Raw genomic sequence first — 20,019 nt, forward strand, 5'->3', positions numbered from 1 at the left:
AATTTCTATAATTTGCCAAGAAAACAAGGCGGAAGCGAATCTGAGCAGCACTCTCGCAAAATTACATTTGATGTGTCTGAATTGGGCGATGGAATAAAAGGAGCCGCACATCCATTTTGTATAGTATGAGCTATCTAAAAGCATTAATTTACACTCACGTGTATCCTAATTTGGCTACTTAATTGTAATTAATCCTCCGCTTCTTCTTTTCTTTTCTACTTCCACATTTTGATCGACTTTATTTAGCCCACTTGAGCGCAATTTTTTTCAGCAAGGCCGTGCTCGCTGCCGACGCATTCCGAGTCCTCGCTCTTGCTCAGCGAAAAAAAAATTCCACACCTCTGTGCCTCAGGCGACATTCGCGGTCTCGTTGTTCCCGGACGAGATGCGGGACACTCGTCGCGGGACTTATGTGAACCATCGTGTATGTTGGTAACAAGTGCACACCGGGACGGGCTCGAAGAGCGACTGAGCGGCCGGCATGCGCCGCCGCCAGCGAGACCGGATCTGAGAGCGGGGAGAACTCCCCTCCCTCGGAGGGCCCCGTTTTCAAAACTTCTCCGGCATCCCATTGGCCAAAGCAGCAACGGCCGCGCAGTGCTGTCAGCGCTCGCGTGCGGACGGCCGCCGTGGGCCGTGTTCGTCGCCACCAAGCCAGCGGCTTGACCCGGCGTCCAGCACCGCGTGTCTGTGCGTCCGAGTGCGTGTGTGTGTGTGCGTGCGTTCCCTATGAAGACGCTCTGTTTTGGATTTCTCGCCATGGACAAGAATAGCGTTTCTCCCCTCGAACAGGTCGGTCCGCTACTACCCCCACTCCCAGCGTGCCTACTAGTTGGCTTAGGTTGCGCTAGATGGCCCCAATATCGCATGCCGCTGTAACGAGGTTCTTTTGTTCCGCTCAAATCACACATCACATGCGCCTTGGGTCGGAACGAGCGCGCAGCTCGTCCGCGGTGTGCACCGCGTGCTTGCAGGCGCTGCCGAGTCGAGCGCCAGGGGGCTGCTTCGCCTCTCTGGGATGCTTGCTGTCATGTTGGCACATGCCAGTGCCGACTTCGTGGAAAATGCCACGTGTGTGTCAGTGTCGGGGAGCTTAATTAATCCTTTTAAAACGCGTATACAGCTGAATCATCAAGCTGACACTTGGTGATTGTTTTAACGGCGTTGCTTCTCAGAAACGTCAGGAGACAAACCTTAGAATGCTGAGCAGAAAGAAACCAAGCTAGCAGCCAGGCAATCTAATGTCGAGGTGCGCTAGCTTTGACAGCTTCAAGAGTTCGTGCCTGCAGAGTGTTTGCATTCAAAAATGTGAGATCTGACGTTAACGTGATCTCGTGTTCTGCAGGAGTTGCGGGCTTCTTGGCCTTTTGGCAAATATCAAAATATATGCAGACGCCCGAGATTTGAGATGCCGTCGGACAGCGACCCTGCTCAGCGCTTTCGTCGAATGTGCATCTGCGGATGATCGCATAACGTTGCTGGGGCAAATCGACACTTGGAAATAGAGAACCAATGTACTAAATTTTCAGATCTTGCGGCAGTCATGTCACTTTGGTTTTTGGAAAGTTGGCATAACCAATATGAGACCTAAAATTTCGCAAATGTGGACGTGACTACTGCAGCAGGATATGTGCGCCGTGCACGTGCTGTCGCATCTGCGGCCACCCCCGCGCGGAAGCCCTGAAAGCTCATTTGACAGCAAATTATCGATCGTTGACGTCGCAGAGTGAGCGGTGTGATAGCCTTCCGATCGGTGGCCGAGCGTGCCATTTGTTGACATTACGCCACCTGTCGGTGCCCAAGCAAAGCGGACGTCGAGAGGAATGCGGCGATTGCTTTAAAACGGTCAACTTGCTGCTGGTTCCTTCGCGGGCATGGTTGCGCGGCTCATGGAACGCTTCTTGGGCATTTGTTTACATATGAAAGTTAGATTCATTCGCTTATTATACGCGATTTTCCCGCATGTGCAACACTTCCGTTCGGCTACAAACTACACCTTTTGAAACACTGAATTCTGATATTTGTCGCGCACATTTTCACGCTTCTCATTTCGCAAAATAATCACAAGCTAAACTAACACTGTGCTCTTCCGAATTCGCTGATGTGCGGCTATTTTACTGCTAATTAAGTGATTTTGTCATGTCCAATATATCATTGATAAAAGCTGAAAATATTTAGGTATCCTCAAAAAGGTGTTTTTGCAGTACAAAGCGTAAAATACGGGTTTTGATTTAGGAATTTTGTTAACAGCAATTACGCTCTCAACCCTTTCGTGCATTTGAGTTGCCCTAGCCCTCCCTCCACAAGGGTGCCAGCATTAGCTGGCAGTGGCAGGATGTGTGTGACGCTCCCTCTCCTATATGAGCAGCATGTAAAGAGAATATTTAAATTTGCATCGAAAAGATCACAGTGTCGTGATATTCATGTCTAGCAGAAAAGTGCTCCTTCAGATGAAATAAGCTCTGGAAAAGCTAAATGTGTGTCCGAATGTATACATGTGACATTCACATGCACATACTGACACTAACCATGTCTATGACTATCTGCCTGATATTCGAAAACAACCACGGTTTTTTGTCATGTTACTGATTAGTACACCACCACAACCATGTTTGCACTTCTACACATAACAAAAACTCAGAGACACAATTGCATGAAAAGTGATGTATGAGTGTGTAAGTGGGAACGGAACCCTACAAATTTTGAGATTTTGCCTTATAGATGTCATAGTTTGAGCTTCTTGTGCTTAGTGGGCCTCTTCGATTATGCAATCCCGGACTGTCCGCAAACCGTCCGCGGCTTCCGGTCTGACTAGCCCTGACAGAAGAGCGCGTCACAGTCACAGGATCCAGCTGTCGGGGACTGTCCGAGATTTCGGTCGAAGCACAGCGACCGGAAGTCACTCTCCTGGCTGCCGTTGTCTGCTCTTTGCTACTCGTAGATAGCCCCCTACCCAGCGTTTTTATTAGCGTGGCCTCCGCAATGGTGCCGACACAACCATGAAGCTAGCACAGTGTAATCGTAGCCTGAGTGCGTAGAACGTTTTCGCAATGGGCAGTTTATTACGTCGCACTGTCCAGCTCATTGCCTGAGAAATTTAAGTGGAATTCCCACACAGACGTAAGGAAAATCGTGGTGGTGGTGAAATATATTTATTGGCCCTAAAATTGCTGTGGAGAGACTCCGAAATCATGGTCGTGCCACGCCGCTGTTCATGCAGAAAGCATTTGCCTACATCCTCAAAGCTTGCGAGACCGTCTGCTAATTAAAGGACCGACGCGTGAGAGAACGCGTGTACACCGTCTACTTATCCTGCACGTCAAAAATCAAACGCTCGAACTTGGTAGCAGAAGGGATCACCATATATGTCAACAGCAATCCACGAAGCTCTTATTGTATACCACCCCAGCTACCGGCGTGAAATAGCCACATGCAATATTAATAAGTAGCATGTTAAAGAAAGAAATTATTTTATTTGAAGTGAATTGTACACAGGGTGGATATCATTACACATATTTACATGCAGTACATCATATTATTTTTAAAAATTTTCAGTGGTGATTGATAGTGTCGCGTTGGACTCTTGTTTCTGATGCTTTGGCTTTTTCCAATGCAACTGTGGATTGAAACGCGCTGGGTTGTCGCTTGTCGACACATGTGTCCGTGGTGGTTTCAATATCAGGCTTGTGTGCTAGAGGTCCCTTGCTCAAATGCTGCCGTCGGGACAATTTCATTAATGTTTATTTAATTATTTATACTTTGTTGAAAATAATTAGTTTGCAAAACCGCTTGAAGCCAAAAGGATGAAGTTTAGGCACCCATCATGCTGGCTGAATCGTCCTGCTTGCATCTCGCATAAGCACTAGAGCCACTGTTCCCTCGAGTATGTAGGTTTGAAACGGTAAGCTACTGCTTCGCTGCACCACTCCTAGATGGCGTTCAGCGTTAGAGGCCAAATACGTACGACGAAGTGCCTGGAACTCGGCATGAAAGCTTCGGTTTAAAACGGCTTTTGTTTTCAAACCACTGAAGAGTTTCGCAGCTCTACTCCAGCATGCAGTTTGCCTGCTTCTCCAGTGCATTAGTAACAATTACGTGCAAGCTTTCAGTCAGCCTTATGTAATGCTGGCATTAAGATATTAGTGACTGCAAGATGATGCCAATAATTTTGTCCTACACATACCTGTGGAGTCCACATTATATATCCATCGGAATCATTACCCAATTCATTAAAAGTTGAAGGGCCAAAAGCTGTCTTAACTTCTAATAATTATGAACCTTCACATTACATGTTCAAAGCACGTTAAATGACAAACCTCATACAAGGTTAAGCTATCAGCTTTTTCTCAAATTTATGTGAGCAGCTTGGACACTTTTTTTTCTGGATTCAACAGTATGGGGCGTGTGCTGGTGGTTATAAAGCCCCAGCTTGTAAATATGCCTTTATGACAGAGAGAAAAAGATGAGAGCATTGGCAGTGTCTTGCCCAAGGTCACCGTGTAAAATATATACTCGTAACATATGTCGCGATGAATGCCGTCACGCTCCCTTCCAGAAAATGTCTCTTCATGCTGCCCTTAAACAGAGCACTGATCGCAGCATCATCCAGTGAAAAATGGGCACAACATACCAGCGAAAAGTACACCAAAAGGAAGTAGGGTCTCGTAGCCATGACACCTGGCCTATGTAGTCTGCTTGCTTGTCCCACACGGGACCGGCGCGAATGTTTCTGCCTTGTCGGTGGTGGAGTACGCTTGAATAGCACACTAAAAGTGTGTCTTTTTAGTAGCTCCTAAAATAGAGTTCTCTGTATGACTTTGCACAAAACCGTGTGCAGACGACGAGGTTTGATGAAGGAACACATTTTATTCATTGCACAAAACAAGACCATACAGAAAACAAGGCCAGAACAGCAGACATTTTCAATAGAAAAGTTTTGTTGCCTCTCACATGACCGAGCTATGATCGGAGAGTCACTTTGTGGCAGCATTGTCAGGCCTTCCTGCAAGACGCGCTACTCACACCTAAAGTCTCACACCATGCCCAAGGGTGGCACCTAAACTTTTTTGTGGAAGAACGGAAGCCATCAGTCTTGTTAAACATGGTGCAAGCACTACTTTCAACCGATCAGTATTACTGAAACGCTTTAGCAGAGCAGAGTACATTTGAACTTTGTGAGCGAAATTGTTCACTTGATTCTTTTTCATTTCCCAATGTTAGTTTCACTAAATTCTGTGTATTTTGTGACCTTCTGACCACATTTTGACGCATTAATTTTGCCTCAGTTTCAATTTAGTAGCGTCTTTGCACATCGCATTCACACACCAGGGCTATTCATAGGAAAAGAAAAAAAAAATGTATCCCCTGTTGGAGACAAATAATTATATTCGCATGCATCTTTCCATGTGCAGATATTGCTGATGTGCATGAGCAAGCAGCCATCATTTAAGTATGTAAGCCACACGGGGTGAATTTCTCCTACTCTCTGTGCACCTCAGATGACACATGAAAAGCCCAGCTATGCACGACTGAAGGCAGTGTGGAGAGAAGGGCTTTTTTTTTTTACCGTCGACCACATTCATGAAACAATGCATTTGCAATGGATGTATTCTTGTTGTGGTGCCATCCTGCCTCAGTACATCCATTTTACACTGATGACTGCATGCTGTAATGGCGGTCACATGATGGTTTTTCAGACTATGCAGAATTGTTAAAAGACTATGCAGAATTTAAAAAAAAAACAGATTGCCTGTGGCCCATAGCACAATTCTAATCCTTGAGCTGGATTGCTCGAAGAGATAAACATTACTTACACAATAAATTGAAAAGCATAATTGACTAATTCACATTTTACTAATCAAGTTTGTAACTAGTTACTTGTGGGCACATATTGAAATTTACAAATTCTAGTTAGCGAGTTCGCAAGACATTCGTTTGGAACTTATTATAAGGATGTTCAATTTATGTGCTGGCAAATTTGTGGTAAAGATAGGCTGTTGTTCTGCTTATTTTATTTTTAAACAGACACCATATCATGCATAGAAGCACCAAAATAACTGGAATGCCATTGTATTTCAATGCACACTTTGGAAATGAATATGTTGATAACTGCTGTCATCCTGAGAACTTGTTCTAAGTGGATACACCTTGTGAACACACTGGAAACAATTCATAAATTGCAATATGTGTCGTAAAGAAATTACTTAAACAAATAATTAGTGAAATGTGTGTAAGGTGTACTTTACGAATTTTCTAACCCATTTTGCTTTGAGAAATTCAATTACTTCAAAAATGCACTTGCGCTAGGCGGAGGGCCTACAAGAACGAGGATGTATGCTGCACAAGGGTTTGGGCGTGTTGGTTATTTGTCGGAATACAAATGACATAGCGTAGCAGGGACAAGTTGAGACAGGACAAGCGCTGGTCCTTGCTGCACTTTGTACGACGGCGTATGCTTTGCTAACAGTACCGCCACCTAGCTGCCGCGGCCACCGAGATAGACCTTGAGCGGGCTGTGTCTTTCAATTTTCGTGTTTCCAGCTTTATGTTTTCTCGTACAGTCGAATAATAATATGAAGCTATCGTGCCTGCAGCTTGTGTGTGTAAGTCGTACTCTATGCATTTTCTGACACAATTTACTCTTAAACAATAATGTACTTTAATAGGGCACTTGCGCTTGGCAAACCACCTAGAAAAATGAGTATGCACACGTGACGTACTTCGCTTATAGTGGTGGTGCTTGTCTAACGTTAGTTGGGGTGGTAGTACTTGTCCAACGTCTGCACCAGCTTTACTGTATATCCACTTTCAGAGAGTAGAATGGAGACGGGTTTTTTTCTCCTTACTTGGGGTTGAAAGCTAGTGGAATTGATATTTCTGTCGCATTATCTTTTTATTTCTTTTGCATTGTGCTTCCCTCTTGCTTTTGTTGTGCCCTACACTCTAAGAAAAACACTTTGGGGCTCATGTTTTCCCCAAACAATAATCAAACGTTCCTGTCTTTAAAGCTGAATGCCCGGTACTTTCAGGTCACGAACGGCATGCACGTCGTGATATAGCATTCTTGACAGGAAAGTATAGCAAGCGCAGAGTTTTCAAGAAATCAAACGTGGGCCTGCTAATAACTTTGACATGGGCTAGTTGGTATCAGGAGGCAAATAATTGGTTTGAGCTTCACCTGTGCACTGCGACGTTAAAGGATTTCAGTAATTAAGCACAGCACTTGTGTCCATGCCTTCATTGAACTGCCAGTTTGTGCTGTAGTTTCACGATGATGGTTGCCGTATTTCTACAGCTTTGGGTTCTTACCATTAGGTCCCTTCCAATGACTGATCGTCGTGCTGCATTCCATGCAGGAAAGTTTGGCAGAAATGAGGACAGAAAGTGCTGTGTTTCCTCTGGTTTTTGATTGGCTGCCGTGGCTAATTAGCATTGCTGATCTTGTAAAATTTCATGTACCGTAAAGCTTCATGAGAATTAGCTTCACTTGACTGAAGATTTCAGTTGAACACAGTCTTCTAAAATCTTCTACATGCATTAAATTGAACTCTGGGCAAAAATGTTACAGTTCAAGAAACTCGTTGTGAGGCAAGCTTCATTCAGTTCTATGAACCTTTCATAATGTTTTGGTGTGCAGCGGAATTTGTCGAGATAATTGGTAATTTTTTGCGTTCCTTTGACACAGTTTATTAGTTTTACCCTGTAAACACCAATATACACCAACACCAATTCATATACACCAACCACAGCGCCTTGTTGGTTATGCATAAAATGCATAACCAACAAGATGCTGAGAAAATTAGGTTTTCTTAAAAGAAACTTACGAGATGCAACTAAAGAATGTAAATTAACGGCATACAAATCACTAATAAGGCCTCTACTTGAGTACGCGTCGGTAGTGTGGTCACCACATCATTCCAAAGACATAGACATGCTTGAGTCTATTCAGAAAAAAGCCATAAGATTTATATTTAATCGTTATGACCACCATTTCTCACCAACATCACATGCAAGTAAGCTGCTACTAAAGCCTCTGGCCCATAGACGTACTTGTGACCGTGTTGTTCTGCTACATAAAATTGCTCATGGGAAAACTTATGTCAATGCACCTATTGTTTTCACAAACCCTTCTTCTCGGCCTACCAGAACAAGTCATCGTCTTAACATTGTACCTTTGAATCCATCGATTGATTGTTTTAAGTTTTCCTTTTTTCCACATACAATTGCGATTTGGAATTGGCCTTGACGGGTCCTTGCGTGAGTTATCGAGTGATGAATTTGCCGACCTATTACCTAATTATGTTCATTAATTAACTAGCTCTTCCAGATATTTGATTTTTTTATATTGTTTGTTTTATTTTTTGCCACCAAAATGTATTCCCCAATTGATTGACATACATGTGCACTCACTCCTACAATATCTTGCTATGCAAGATGGCAGTATATGTAAATAATAAATAAAATAAATCTGTAAACATGCCATCAGCATTTTTTTGTATCCTAATGGAAACCTAAAGAGGCTGAGAGTTGCAGTTTTTCTGTCTTGGTAACATCTGTGAATTATATACTTTGTCTTGGTAATATTCACCAAAATGCCTTGAAATTTTAAAATGGGATGGTAGGTTATTGCTTTAAGTTTATTTTGAATGCTTTGGTTCTTGATAAAAAACTTTTGTACATATGCTATGCAGCTAAAGGAAGTTTCATTTAGACATACATTTCTTCTGGTTCTTGTGAACTTCATTAAAGTGAACGTTTTTTGTATTCAACATGACACAGCTAATGATTCCAAGTAATATGTTTTATGTAGTGACTTTGAGGAGCGTTGTGGGATTGTTCACGAGCACTTGCCAATCACGAGCACTTGCTTTGTTGTTCCAGTGCGCTGCTTTTGATATTAGGAACTTTGTGTGATACTACCTTGTTTTTTGTTTGGCCTTTTGAACGTGGAACAGGTCACAGCAATCATGCTCTGAACCTAATCTCTGAGCTGCTCCTTCACCGACATTCAATGTTGTTCATTCAGCTGCCATATGCACAGATTAAATTTCTTACCACATTTATTTATTTATTCAAATGCCCTGCCTGATAGGCATTACATAGGGGGGGCACAACAATAAGTGGAACAGGATAACACAACTTCTTAGCATACACTACTAAACAAGAAAACAAAGTGGATCAGTACAGCAAGGATTTATGTATTGAAACGCAACTGCAATGTGACAGATGATAATGAAAACTTGCGCAAAATAGTTGCGAGTTTAGAGTTTCAGAAAGCACTTTGGATAGTTTACAATTCGTTGTGATCATTAATGCATGCAGTGTCAGCCGGGGGCAGCAATAAATAGAGCAAGGTGGCACAATTGCTTAGCATACGCAACTAAATCAGTGGGAAATCACATATTGCCATGGAACCGCAATGTGTCAGAAGATGCTGACAAATTGTGAAAGTATTTTTAACAACCATAAGTTTTGGAGTTTTAGGAAGCACTTCAAGCGGTTTACAAATGTGTCGTGATCAGCTGGGAGAAGATTCCTTTGTCGGTGGCGAGGAGGAGTGGTGAGTGATAAACCAAATTATTACAGACAAAGATAGGTTCTACTTTAAGTTGGTGATCGAGTTTCAAAGACACATGATGTAGTGCGTGACAACTGATTCTGGTAAAGCTTGTGAAAGGACAGAAGTGTGACTAGTCTGCGTTTTCCGAGAAGAGCTAGATTAATTGGAGAGTTTTAGAATAGGGGCCCCAAAGAAATAGCATCGGAGCCACTGCGCATGCGCGAGACGCAAACTGCCTTTGGGTTTTGCGTCGGACGTGCTATTTCACCGATTTAGCGGAAGCCTCAAAAGCTGCCCCAAAAGCTTTGTGTCAACAAACATGGCGGCACCCATTGAAGTGACGACTCTAACCGAGTGCCAAACTGGGCTCAATTCGTGGCAATGCGTGAAGTTCGTAAGCTAGGAGAAGTGACAGCAGTTATCGCTTTCTCTGAACTAACGTGTGTAATGAAGATTGATTCATTAGATGCCGCTGATTCCGAATTCGATTCTCAATTTCATGGCTCGTCGGCCTAATGTGGTATAGCTTGGCTGGTGAAGGCACGAAAAGTTGGTTACTCAAAATGAAGTGCAACAAATTGCTTGGTGCTAATAGAATAACCTCTAAATCGTAATTAAATACAAAAACAGGAAGTCAAAATTACTCTTATCATAAAATGGTATAGTTTATTTTAATATTTATAATAGTTTTTCTTTGACACCGTAGTGGCGCTGCAAGTGCAAGACGCTATCTGCAAACGCAAAGCCCTATTCTAAATCTCTTCGCTCCTGCATGCCCCGACGCTAACACCTGCGAAGCTCTTTGGGGCCCCTATTCTAAAACTCTCCATTGACGATTTTATTTTCGTTGCACTTCATGTTCACAAGTAATTTTTTGTGATGAAGCGAGCAGCTTTATTCTGCAGAGACTTAAGTTTCTTTATGAGGTAGGCCTGATGTTGGTTCCAAATTAAGGGTGCATATTCAATTTTAGAGCCTATCAACAATGTAAGTAAGATGTTTAGTGGTGGAGTTAGCTAAGTGCAAATTGCACCATACGAAGCCAAGTATTTTAGATGCCTTGCTAACTATCAAGTCTACATGAGTGTTCCATGACAGATAGATGACAAATGAACACTCAGATATTTTATAGTGCCTACTGAGGGCCTGTTATTTAACGTGTAGTTACATAACATGGGGCTAGCTGAAGTCGTTAATCTAATGGCTTTTGTTTTATTCGCATTAATTTCCATTTGCAACTTATTACACCATTTACTGAGATTGTCTAAACCAGATTGTAAGTAGCACGCATACACAGGGCTAGTAATTTGTCTATAAATCATGTAATCATCAGCAAATAGTCTGACTGGAATACAGACCACAACTAATATTGTTAATGTAAACTAAAAACAAGATAGGCCTGAGTACAGAACCCTATGGCACTCCAACATTGATTGGTGAACATAATTGATTTTCATGGTTGCAGGAGTAGCGCTTAACTGACGAGGGATGAAAGAAAGACACACTACAACACGAACACAGCACTTTTTGTCTGTCGCATTGTAATCTTTCTTTTGTGCTGTTTCAGTTTAGCGCTACTCCTGCGACCATGAACCAGCCCGCCCAGTTGACCACTGTGGTATTTGTTGGGTGCAATGTATCTAGTCTTCGTATTGAGTAGCACAGGGTGAACAACATTTATTTATGTGAACAAAGTTGTAAATTTCAAGTTTATTTCCTTTGTTTTATACAATACGTCGTACAAAATATGCAAGAAATGTTTGGACCAATAGCCAAAGGCTAGTAATGAGTCCAATGAAAGAAAAGTATATCACTGAATACGACACAGGCACTTTTAGTAAATATCATGCAATTCTTTAGTAAGCGCATGATTTATGTGTAAAAAAAGTGCGCATAACAATTGAAGTGCATAAGTAAATTTAACCAGGCTGACCAAAAATCAATGTTCGCTTATGTAACTAAGAAAATTCATTATTGTAGTCAACTAAGAAATGCATTATTTTCTATTACTTTAAAGCAGTATAAGTTGACCACTCTGGCTTTTGTTGGGTACAATGTATCTAGTCTTCGTATTGAGTAGCACAGGGTGAACAGCGACACAAGAAAGACATACAATAGCGCCTTGTGTTGTACGTTTTTGTGTCTGTGTTCACTATACGCTGCTCAAATAAGAAGATCATGTGCCAACCAACCCAAATTTCGACCATAGTATAACTGAATGCTGGATGAGTCGGTATTCTATTCTGACAAAGAATAGTGCAATAAACAAGGGACATTATCGTGCTATTCTTCATTAGTGCCTAATATATGTGCACAGTTTGCAACATCATGGCAGGCCACTTGAGCTAGCTTTCTAAACTATGTTTTTGGCCTTCTCTTTACCAGAAAGCATTGAGTTATAAAAAAGATTTATTTGGTGAAAACCTGCCAGCCTTTTCACATAGCCCAGCTTGCAGTGTAGGCTGTGAATGGGCCTCCTAACTCTCTATTGGTTCAGGAAATACTCTGCAGTGCAATTGTATAGGACGTGCAAACCAACCTTGGCCCGAATTGGTGCACGGATTGCTTGCTCGCCGCTGTGAATGTCTTTCATCAAGTGGTACTATGTGAAACAGTGGAAGTCATACTTACTTTGTCGCATTTTGTGCTGCTGGTACTTTCAGTGCTTTTTAGACTACAGTGCAATTCTGTAAATAACGTGCTCTTCCCAAGCCATGCGCACAGAGCCTTAGCGAACCATTTAATAGTGTCTAAGCTAGACTGTTGTCTCTGAGGCATGCTCCTTCTGTCACTGTTTTCACTGTGCTAGAGGCATCTTTCTAGGCTCCTTTGCCTCTCTTTGCTTTCTCTCTTTCCAGGCTCTGCCTTTTCTTGCAGTAATGCTCCATGCCACTCAACTACGTTTGCTTCCTCCCTTCTTGAACCTTGTTCTTTCATGCATTGTGCCTCTTTCGGAGGCAGTCTTCAAATCTTTTGCTTAGGCTTACTTAAATCTTACCATAGGAGTATAGTAAAACCTTCATAGAATGAAATAGATTTCATACTCTCTGGTGATCCCAGCATAGTGCAGGATGTAGAAGTGTTAGGTAGAGTAAAGTGCAGTGACCATAGGTTAGTGAGATCTAGGATTTCTCTCAATTTGAAGAGAGAAAGAATAAAATTAGTCAGCAAGAAACAGGCCTACCTAGACACAGTAAGGGTAAAAGCAGACTAATTCAGGCTGGTGCTCGCAAACAAATGTGCAGCTTTATAACAGGAAGATGAAGACATCATAGAGGTAGTGAATGAAACCGTAACTAAGCTGATCTCAGAAGCAGCAATTGAAGTGGGAGGTAAGGCACCAAGGCAACCAGTAGGTAAGCTCTCCCAAGTAACAAAGGACCTAATAAAGAAACGGCAAAACATGAAAGTGTCAAACTCGAGAGATCAGATAGAATCCGCTGAACTTTTGAAACTGATATCAACAAGAAGAAAGTAAGGGATATCCGAAATTATAACGTGGGAAAGGTTGAGGAAGCCGTAAAATATGGGCGCAGCATGAAATTAGTCTGAAGAAAACATGGCATAGGACAAGGCAAAATGTATCCACTGAAAGATAAGCAGGGTAATATCATCAGCAATTTCGATGACAGTAAAAGCAGCGGAAGAATTCTATACTGACCTGTACAGTGCCCAAAACAGCCAAGCTACTTTCATTCAAAATAGTGATGAACCGGATACAGAGGCTCCTTCTATAACTACTGATGAAGTTAAAAAGGCTTGCAAGACATGACCAGGGGAAAAGCTGCTGGAGAAGATGGAATAAGAGTCGATTTAATTAAAGGTGGAGGAGATATCATGCTTGAAAAGCTTGTGGGCCCTTTATACGCAATGCCTCACGACTTCAAGTGTACTGAAATGACCAGACGCTGGCACTCGTTGAGCCAACAAGGAAAAAACGTGCTTTATTGTCTTGGGCGTTGTTTATATGCCCCGAGATCGCAGAGCACGGGAAAGGGAATACGGGGAGGCGAAAGTGATGGCCACCAGATAATCTGTGATAGCCGCGTGTGGGCTGATGTCACAACATGTACCAGAAAGACCAGAAAGCTGGAAGAACGCCAACATTATACTCATCCATAAGAAGGGAGACATTAAAGAATTGAAGAATTATAGGCCTGTTAGTCTGCTTTCAGTATTGTATAGAATATTCACCAAAATAATTTCCAGTAGAATCAGGGCAACACTTGACTTCGGCCGACCAAGAGGACTGTCTGGCTTCAGGAAGAGATATTCTATGATGGATCATATCCATGTCATCAATTAGGTAATCGAGAAATCTGCGGAGTACAATCAACCTCTCTATATGGCTTTCATAGATTATGAAAAAGCATTTGATTCAGTAGAGATACCAACAGTCATAGAGGCATCGCGTAATCAAGGAGTACAGGAGGCATACTTGAATAGCTTGGCAAATATCTACAAGGATCCCACAGCAACCTTGGTTCTCCACAAGAAAAGTAGAAAGTTACCTATCAAGAAAGGGGTCAGGCAAGCAGACACAATCTCTCCAATGCTATTTACTGCATGCTTAGAAGAAGTATTCAAGCTCTTAGACTGGGAAGCAACCTTCAGTTTGCAGATGACATTGTCCTATTGAGCAACAATGGGGACAAATTACAGCAAATCATTGAGGACCTTAACCGAGAAAGTGTAAGAGTGGGGTTGAAGATAATATGCGGAAGACAAACATAATGTTCAATAGCCTGGGAAGGGAACAAGAATTCAGGAATTGCCAGTCAGCCTCTAGAGTCTGTAAATGAGTACGTTTATCTAGGTCAATTACTCACAGGGGACCCTGTGAAATTTACAGAAGAATAAAATTGGGTTGGAGTGCATACGGCAGGCATTGCCAAATCCTGATTGGGAGCTTACCACTGTCGTTGAAAAGAGAAGTGTACAATCATTGCATTCTGCCGGTGATAACATATGGGGCAGAAACTTGGAGGTTAACAAAGAAGCCCGAGAAAAACTTAAGGACCGCACAAAGAGCGATGGAACGAAAAATGTTAGGCCTAACGTTAAGAGACAGGAAGAGAGTGGTGTGGATCAGAGAGCAAACGGGGATAGCCAATATTCTCGTTGACATTAATAAGAGGGGAAAATGGAGCTGGCCAGGCCATGTAATGCGTAGGATGGATAACCGATGGACCATTAGAGTTACAGAATGGATACAAAGAGAAGGGAAGCGCAGTCGAGGACGGCAGAAAACTAGGTGGGGTAATGAAGTTCGGAAATTTGCAGGTGCAAGTTGGAATCAGCTAGCGCAAGACAGGGTTAATTGGAGATCACAGGGAGAGGCCTTCGTCTTGCAGTGGACATAGATATAGGCTGATGATGATGATGATGAAAACCTTGATATAACAAATCATCGGCTCTAACAAGTTAAATTTATAATTTGGTTGGCCATGCTTTTTTTCAATGAGTATTCTGTTGCTATAACGAAACTGAGAATACAAGATCCGCGACAGTATTGGCTCGGCGAAGCAAGCACTTGTCAGCTCGGCAGCTTAAAATATGTACTCTGGTTGCAAAAATGTCAAGTACTCACCAAGAGCAACTCGATATGACGCAATCTAGATGCTCGTATGTTCTGACTTGGCTGACCGACCCATGGCTGGCAAGCCAACATGCCAATGTTTTATGATTACACTGACCATTCAATCAAAATCGACAGGAGAGTCCTTGCTGGCCTTTCTGAGTGCTTGGTTTATTTCGTGCAGAACCCAGCATGATTATTGTTTTGCTGATATCGGCATGTACACTCATAATGAGTACCGGATGTAATATTTTCGTGCCAATTGTTACTGTGTTATGATGAGCTCCGACTGTAATAATAATTACCTGTGAACACTGCTAGCCTCTTTGGTAATGATGGGCTCCCGTTGTGAGCTTCTTGCACTGGTGTGTTTGCAGGGCGGAGAGCGGGCCCGCTGGGAGCACCACCACGTGACACTGGGGCGGGTGAGTAGAGCTTCAACTGAGGCTACTGGCAGTTGATTGCACTGGAATTTCACACGTCCTTTTTCTTATGTGAAATTACAGTGCAGAGCCAGCAATGGCAGGGTGGCCACAGAATGTTGCTCCTCCTCTCCACAGGTGCCTGGATACGGGTTTGGCATTGCTGTCAGTGGTGGCCGTGACAACCCACACTTCACCAGTGGCGAGCCATCTATTGTCATCTCGGATGTGCTTCGAGCAGGGCCTGCCGAAGGAAAACTCCAGTATGTGTGCCTGCCCACCACCTTTGCCGAGGGCATTGTGCTGCCTTTCTGCTGTGTTTGTTTGCCTATTTTACTCTCAGGGGGCATTACAAAAGGTCAGGAGCAACAGATCAACACATAAACAGAACATGTGAAAATTGGTCAGGAAATCAAAAGACATAAAAGACAACAAAACAATGTTCTAGCCATAACATATGCACAGGTCTCAAAGCATGTTTATGTGTGGCCCCTACAGTGAAAAGTAAAACCTGATCTAACCAACTTTTCCAGGAAGAGACACAAGTGGCGCGGGAAGGTGGTTCGAGTCATTAATCATTCATGCACAAGGGGAGGTTAGTCCTCCAGCTGTCAGTTATTACACTTTCTTTCTTTTCTGTGCTGTCATATTATTCCATATCCACGTGACTGTTGTTATGGCCAGTTGAATTGGGCATATATTCTGTAGAACACTCGTCGGACATACATAACATAACAATAATTGCTACAAATCAAGTTTTAATTTGTAATTGCATTGTCATCCTGCTCTTCTACAGTTAGCCCTGTCCTGAGACTCCATTATGTGCTGCAAATTCCACAATGTCAACGCTTCATCTACCACATTCTGTTTGGTACCCATTCTCTTACTTATGAAGCCTTTACTCTATAGGCTTTATTACAATACTATACTTATGAACTAGTTATCCACCCATATATGAATCAGCTACTCATTCATTTAGCTTTCTCGCTCATGGCTTTTTGAAGGGGAGTTGGCTTTGAGTTAAAGGACTAAAATATGAAGGACAAGTTCAACATGAGGATGATGCAGATTTGTTGTGATTATCAGCTACTTTTGCTTTTGCAAGTGTATATATACTATATATAATCAGCATTTAGGGACAGAGTGGTAGTAGTAGTTTGTTGTATAATACGAACAAAAGGGACGCAAGAAGAAATGAAGGTCTGCATAACTGTCTCATTTCTCAGTGGATACCCGAACGGTCCTGTGGATGTGAGGAAGTAACAGCAAACATAAGGGAGAGGAAAGCTACAATCTAAACTTGCATCACGTACCCACCAATAAATTATAACAGTGCATATCTTGTTCATTCATTAATATTTATTTGCCTCTGTTGTGAACACTGCTCTTGGCTGTATGCATAAGTGATAGCACATGTGTTGAATCTGTTTCATCTTTTAAATATCTAGGTGTTTTGCTTTCTTCTTTGAATTTGAGCTGGACAGCGCACATAAAGCAATAAAAAACCATGTGCTGTTTATGTCTTGCTAATACAAAGGTATGACTTCATGCATACACTTCACTAATATAACCAGCATCAGAGTACACCTCCATTGTATGGAATGCATATCATGACAACCTTACCAATTTGCTCGAATCAGTCAAAAATGAAGCAATGCGCTTCATGTTATCATTGCATAATTTGAGCATATCCTCCACAAATTCTGCATGTGCAGACAAGTTGCTTAGTTGTTTTGACTGAGCATTTGTGTCTTCCTTCTTTTCCACCACTGTGTGACCTTTCAGTTGATGGCTGGCGTTTGTGTTCGTTGCAACATATATAAAAACAAAAGAACAGAAATGAGCTTACCGGACTTAGTCACTGGGACACGTGGGAAAATTTCAAGACTGCCTGTGAAAGGCAGTTTGGTTAGAGACATGTGTTCCTGCAGTAGCAGCATTCCAGACATTGCTGGCCAGGAGCCCAACCAGTGTTGGCGTACTCGTCAGCCTTTGTCAGAACTTTGATGAACTTATTGATGATCAGTGCGAAAACAACTGAGGACACAGAGGTAGAAGGACGCAGGACGAGCGCTGCACTCGTCCTGCGTCGTTCTACCTCTGTGTTCTCAGTTGTTTTTGTGCTGACCAGTAAGTATGCATCCTTTCCAACTCGCCCATCTTCCTATCTTACTACAATTTGGTGAACTTCGCGCCAATACACCATTGCCTGCCAAAACGCACCTAAGCTGATCCTACGTTGGGGATAGCTGTTGCCACCGGCCACCCCGACCGCTCCTCACTCTTTCATCACATAAAAGATTTCATTAGAGAGGAGCTGGTCTGCCAGCTCTCGCTGCTGCCTCATAGCCAGAAGTCTGGCGTAACTTTGAGCCCGGCCTTACAGCAAGCCATCCGCTCTTGGATTCCCGAGGCTATTCCTGCCATTCCTACCATTCACCCACAAACTTCTGTGACTGCGCATGCTATCCTATGTTGACTACCCTCCAAGTCTCCCACCTCATCTACGCAGCAGTGGTAGCATAACCCTCGCCGGCATTTTCCTTCTCATTGCCCATGCGTCCAATCCCACTTCCTATTCCGAGGAAGTCACCGCAGTTTTTTCATCCTTTTTACACACCAGACAACCAACCCATCTGCTTTGCCTGTGGGATCACAGGCCATGTTGTGCACTTCTGTCACTGCTGCATCCCGGCTACCCATGGTCCCTTCGATCCGCCTAGCTACATGCTGCAACGCGCCGCCACTTCTCACTCTCCACCGAGACCCTTCAACTCCAATCGCTGCCAAGCCACTCTTCGTTCTCCTTCTCCTTGTCCACGGTCGATTTCACATTTGCATTGTCAGCCCCCCTACTGCCGAGGGAAACTGATTAGTACAGTTCCAGAGCTAGGAACTGCAAGTGCTTTGATCTCTACATGACCTCTATTTTGGCCACAAAATGTAATTCATGTATATGTTGAGGAAGCCGCCGCACTAGCGCTTGTCAATACCGAGGCTGCTGTTTCCATCGTTAATGAGAATCTTTGTCACGCTCAAAAAAGTTACTACGTCACTTTCTTGCATGGTACTTTCCACTGCTAGCGTGTAGCGTGTTCCTCTATCAGCCGTGTGCACGGCCCGTGTCGTCATCTAGGACATTTTATAAGTCATCGAGTTTTTTGTGTTACCTTCCTGCTCTCATGACCTCATTCTCGGATGGAATTTTCTGTCACCTCATAAGGCCTTCATCAGTTGTTTTGTGCGAAAGTGACTCTCTCACCTAGAGCACTGCACGGGCCGGATTTTTCGGCCCGAGCTCGGCCCAGGCCCGCTTTGCAAGGCCCGAGCCCAGCCCGGGCTCGTAATACAGAGCCCGAGCCCGGCCCGGGCGCGGGCGTACGTGACCGAGACCAGCCCGGGCCCGGCCCGGGCTCGTGATTCCAAGCCCGGGCCCGACCCGGGCCCGGGCGTTCAATACTAAGCTTAGCTAGCACCCGCGTGTGCGTGACCAGGCCCGGCCTGTAAGAGAAAAAAAAATCTTTTTTTACTTACAGATTGTACTGTATCTTTCAGCCTCACGTTCTCAAGGTTTAATCAGCTGCAGTATATAAGCAATAAAAGGCCGAAATCTTTGTTTCTCCCACGGGAACATCAGTAATCCGGCCCATTGCCTGTGCTGCTATTTTTCCGCTGGTGCCCATGCACTTACCTTGATTTGTACGATATGGTTCTATGATGTCATTTAGTATGCAAATATACAGGGTGTTTCATTTTAGCTGAACCAAATTTTTAAAAATTGCCTGTTGCAGATTGCACAATTATATAATAATCCTTGATCTAAACTACTCGATGAGGAGGTCATTACTTCCAAGAGAAAACAGAATGCCTAATTGAAGAATTAACATAATTACGCTAATTAACTTTTTCATTAATTATTTTACGGCACATCTTTCAATCTATGAATTATAGCCGCTGAGTTCGCAGGCGTATCCACTTGGAATGAATTCTCAGGACTGAACCAGTTTCAAGATAATAATTTTCAAAGTGTCCGACGAAATCAATCAAATCAATTTATTCTCCAATTTACATGCTTGACGGTCATTTTGGACTAAAAGCTACATACGTAGCTTGACGTGACCCGAAACACCACGCAAGGCAATAGTACGTCAGCAAACAGTGTGCGCACATGTACAATAATTCACATATATTTCCAGCTGTCGCTGGAATTCTCACGGACGAAATAGCTATGAACGGAAAAACAGAATATTTCCGTCACGGCGAGTTAAGAGAATTAGGAAAAGTTTTAACAGAATGCATTTTAAACCACACTACAATAGCAATCATCATCATCATCAGCCTATATAAAGTATACAATAGCAATACTAGCTATACAAAACAAGGCAACACCAGCTATACAACATAGCATGAGACTGAATTTTACCAGATTAACATTGGCTAATAAAACGAAACAGGGTGTA

The 20,019-nt window shown here is 43.0% G+C and overlaps 1 protein-coding gene across 1 annotated transcript in view; it reads left to right on the forward strand.

The window, feature by feature from the left end:
* Positions 1-591: 591 nt before the first annotated feature.
* The window catches only part of LOC119455307 (tight junction protein ZO-1), a 212,745-nt gene continuing 193,317 nt past the window's right edge, over positions 592-20,019 (forward strand). The window contains exons 1-3 of the mRNA XM_037716704.2: positions 592-792; positions 15,515-15,562; positions 15,698-15,822. Of these exons, the coding sequence (XP_037572632.1) occupies positions 730-792; positions 15,515-15,562; positions 15,698-15,822 (236 nt within the window). The 5' untranslated portion in view covers positions 592-729. The remainder of the gene's footprint in view (positions 793-15,514; positions 15,563-15,697; positions 15,823-20,019) is intronic.

The sequence above is a fragment of the Dermacentor silvarum genome, chromosome 6 (genome assembly GCF_013339745.2).
Source record: "Dermacentor silvarum isolate Dsil-2018 chromosome 6, BIME_Dsil_1.4, whole genome shotgun sequence".
NCBI lineage: Eukaryota > Metazoa > Arthropoda > Arachnida > Ixodida > Ixodidae > Dermacentor > Dermacentor silvarum.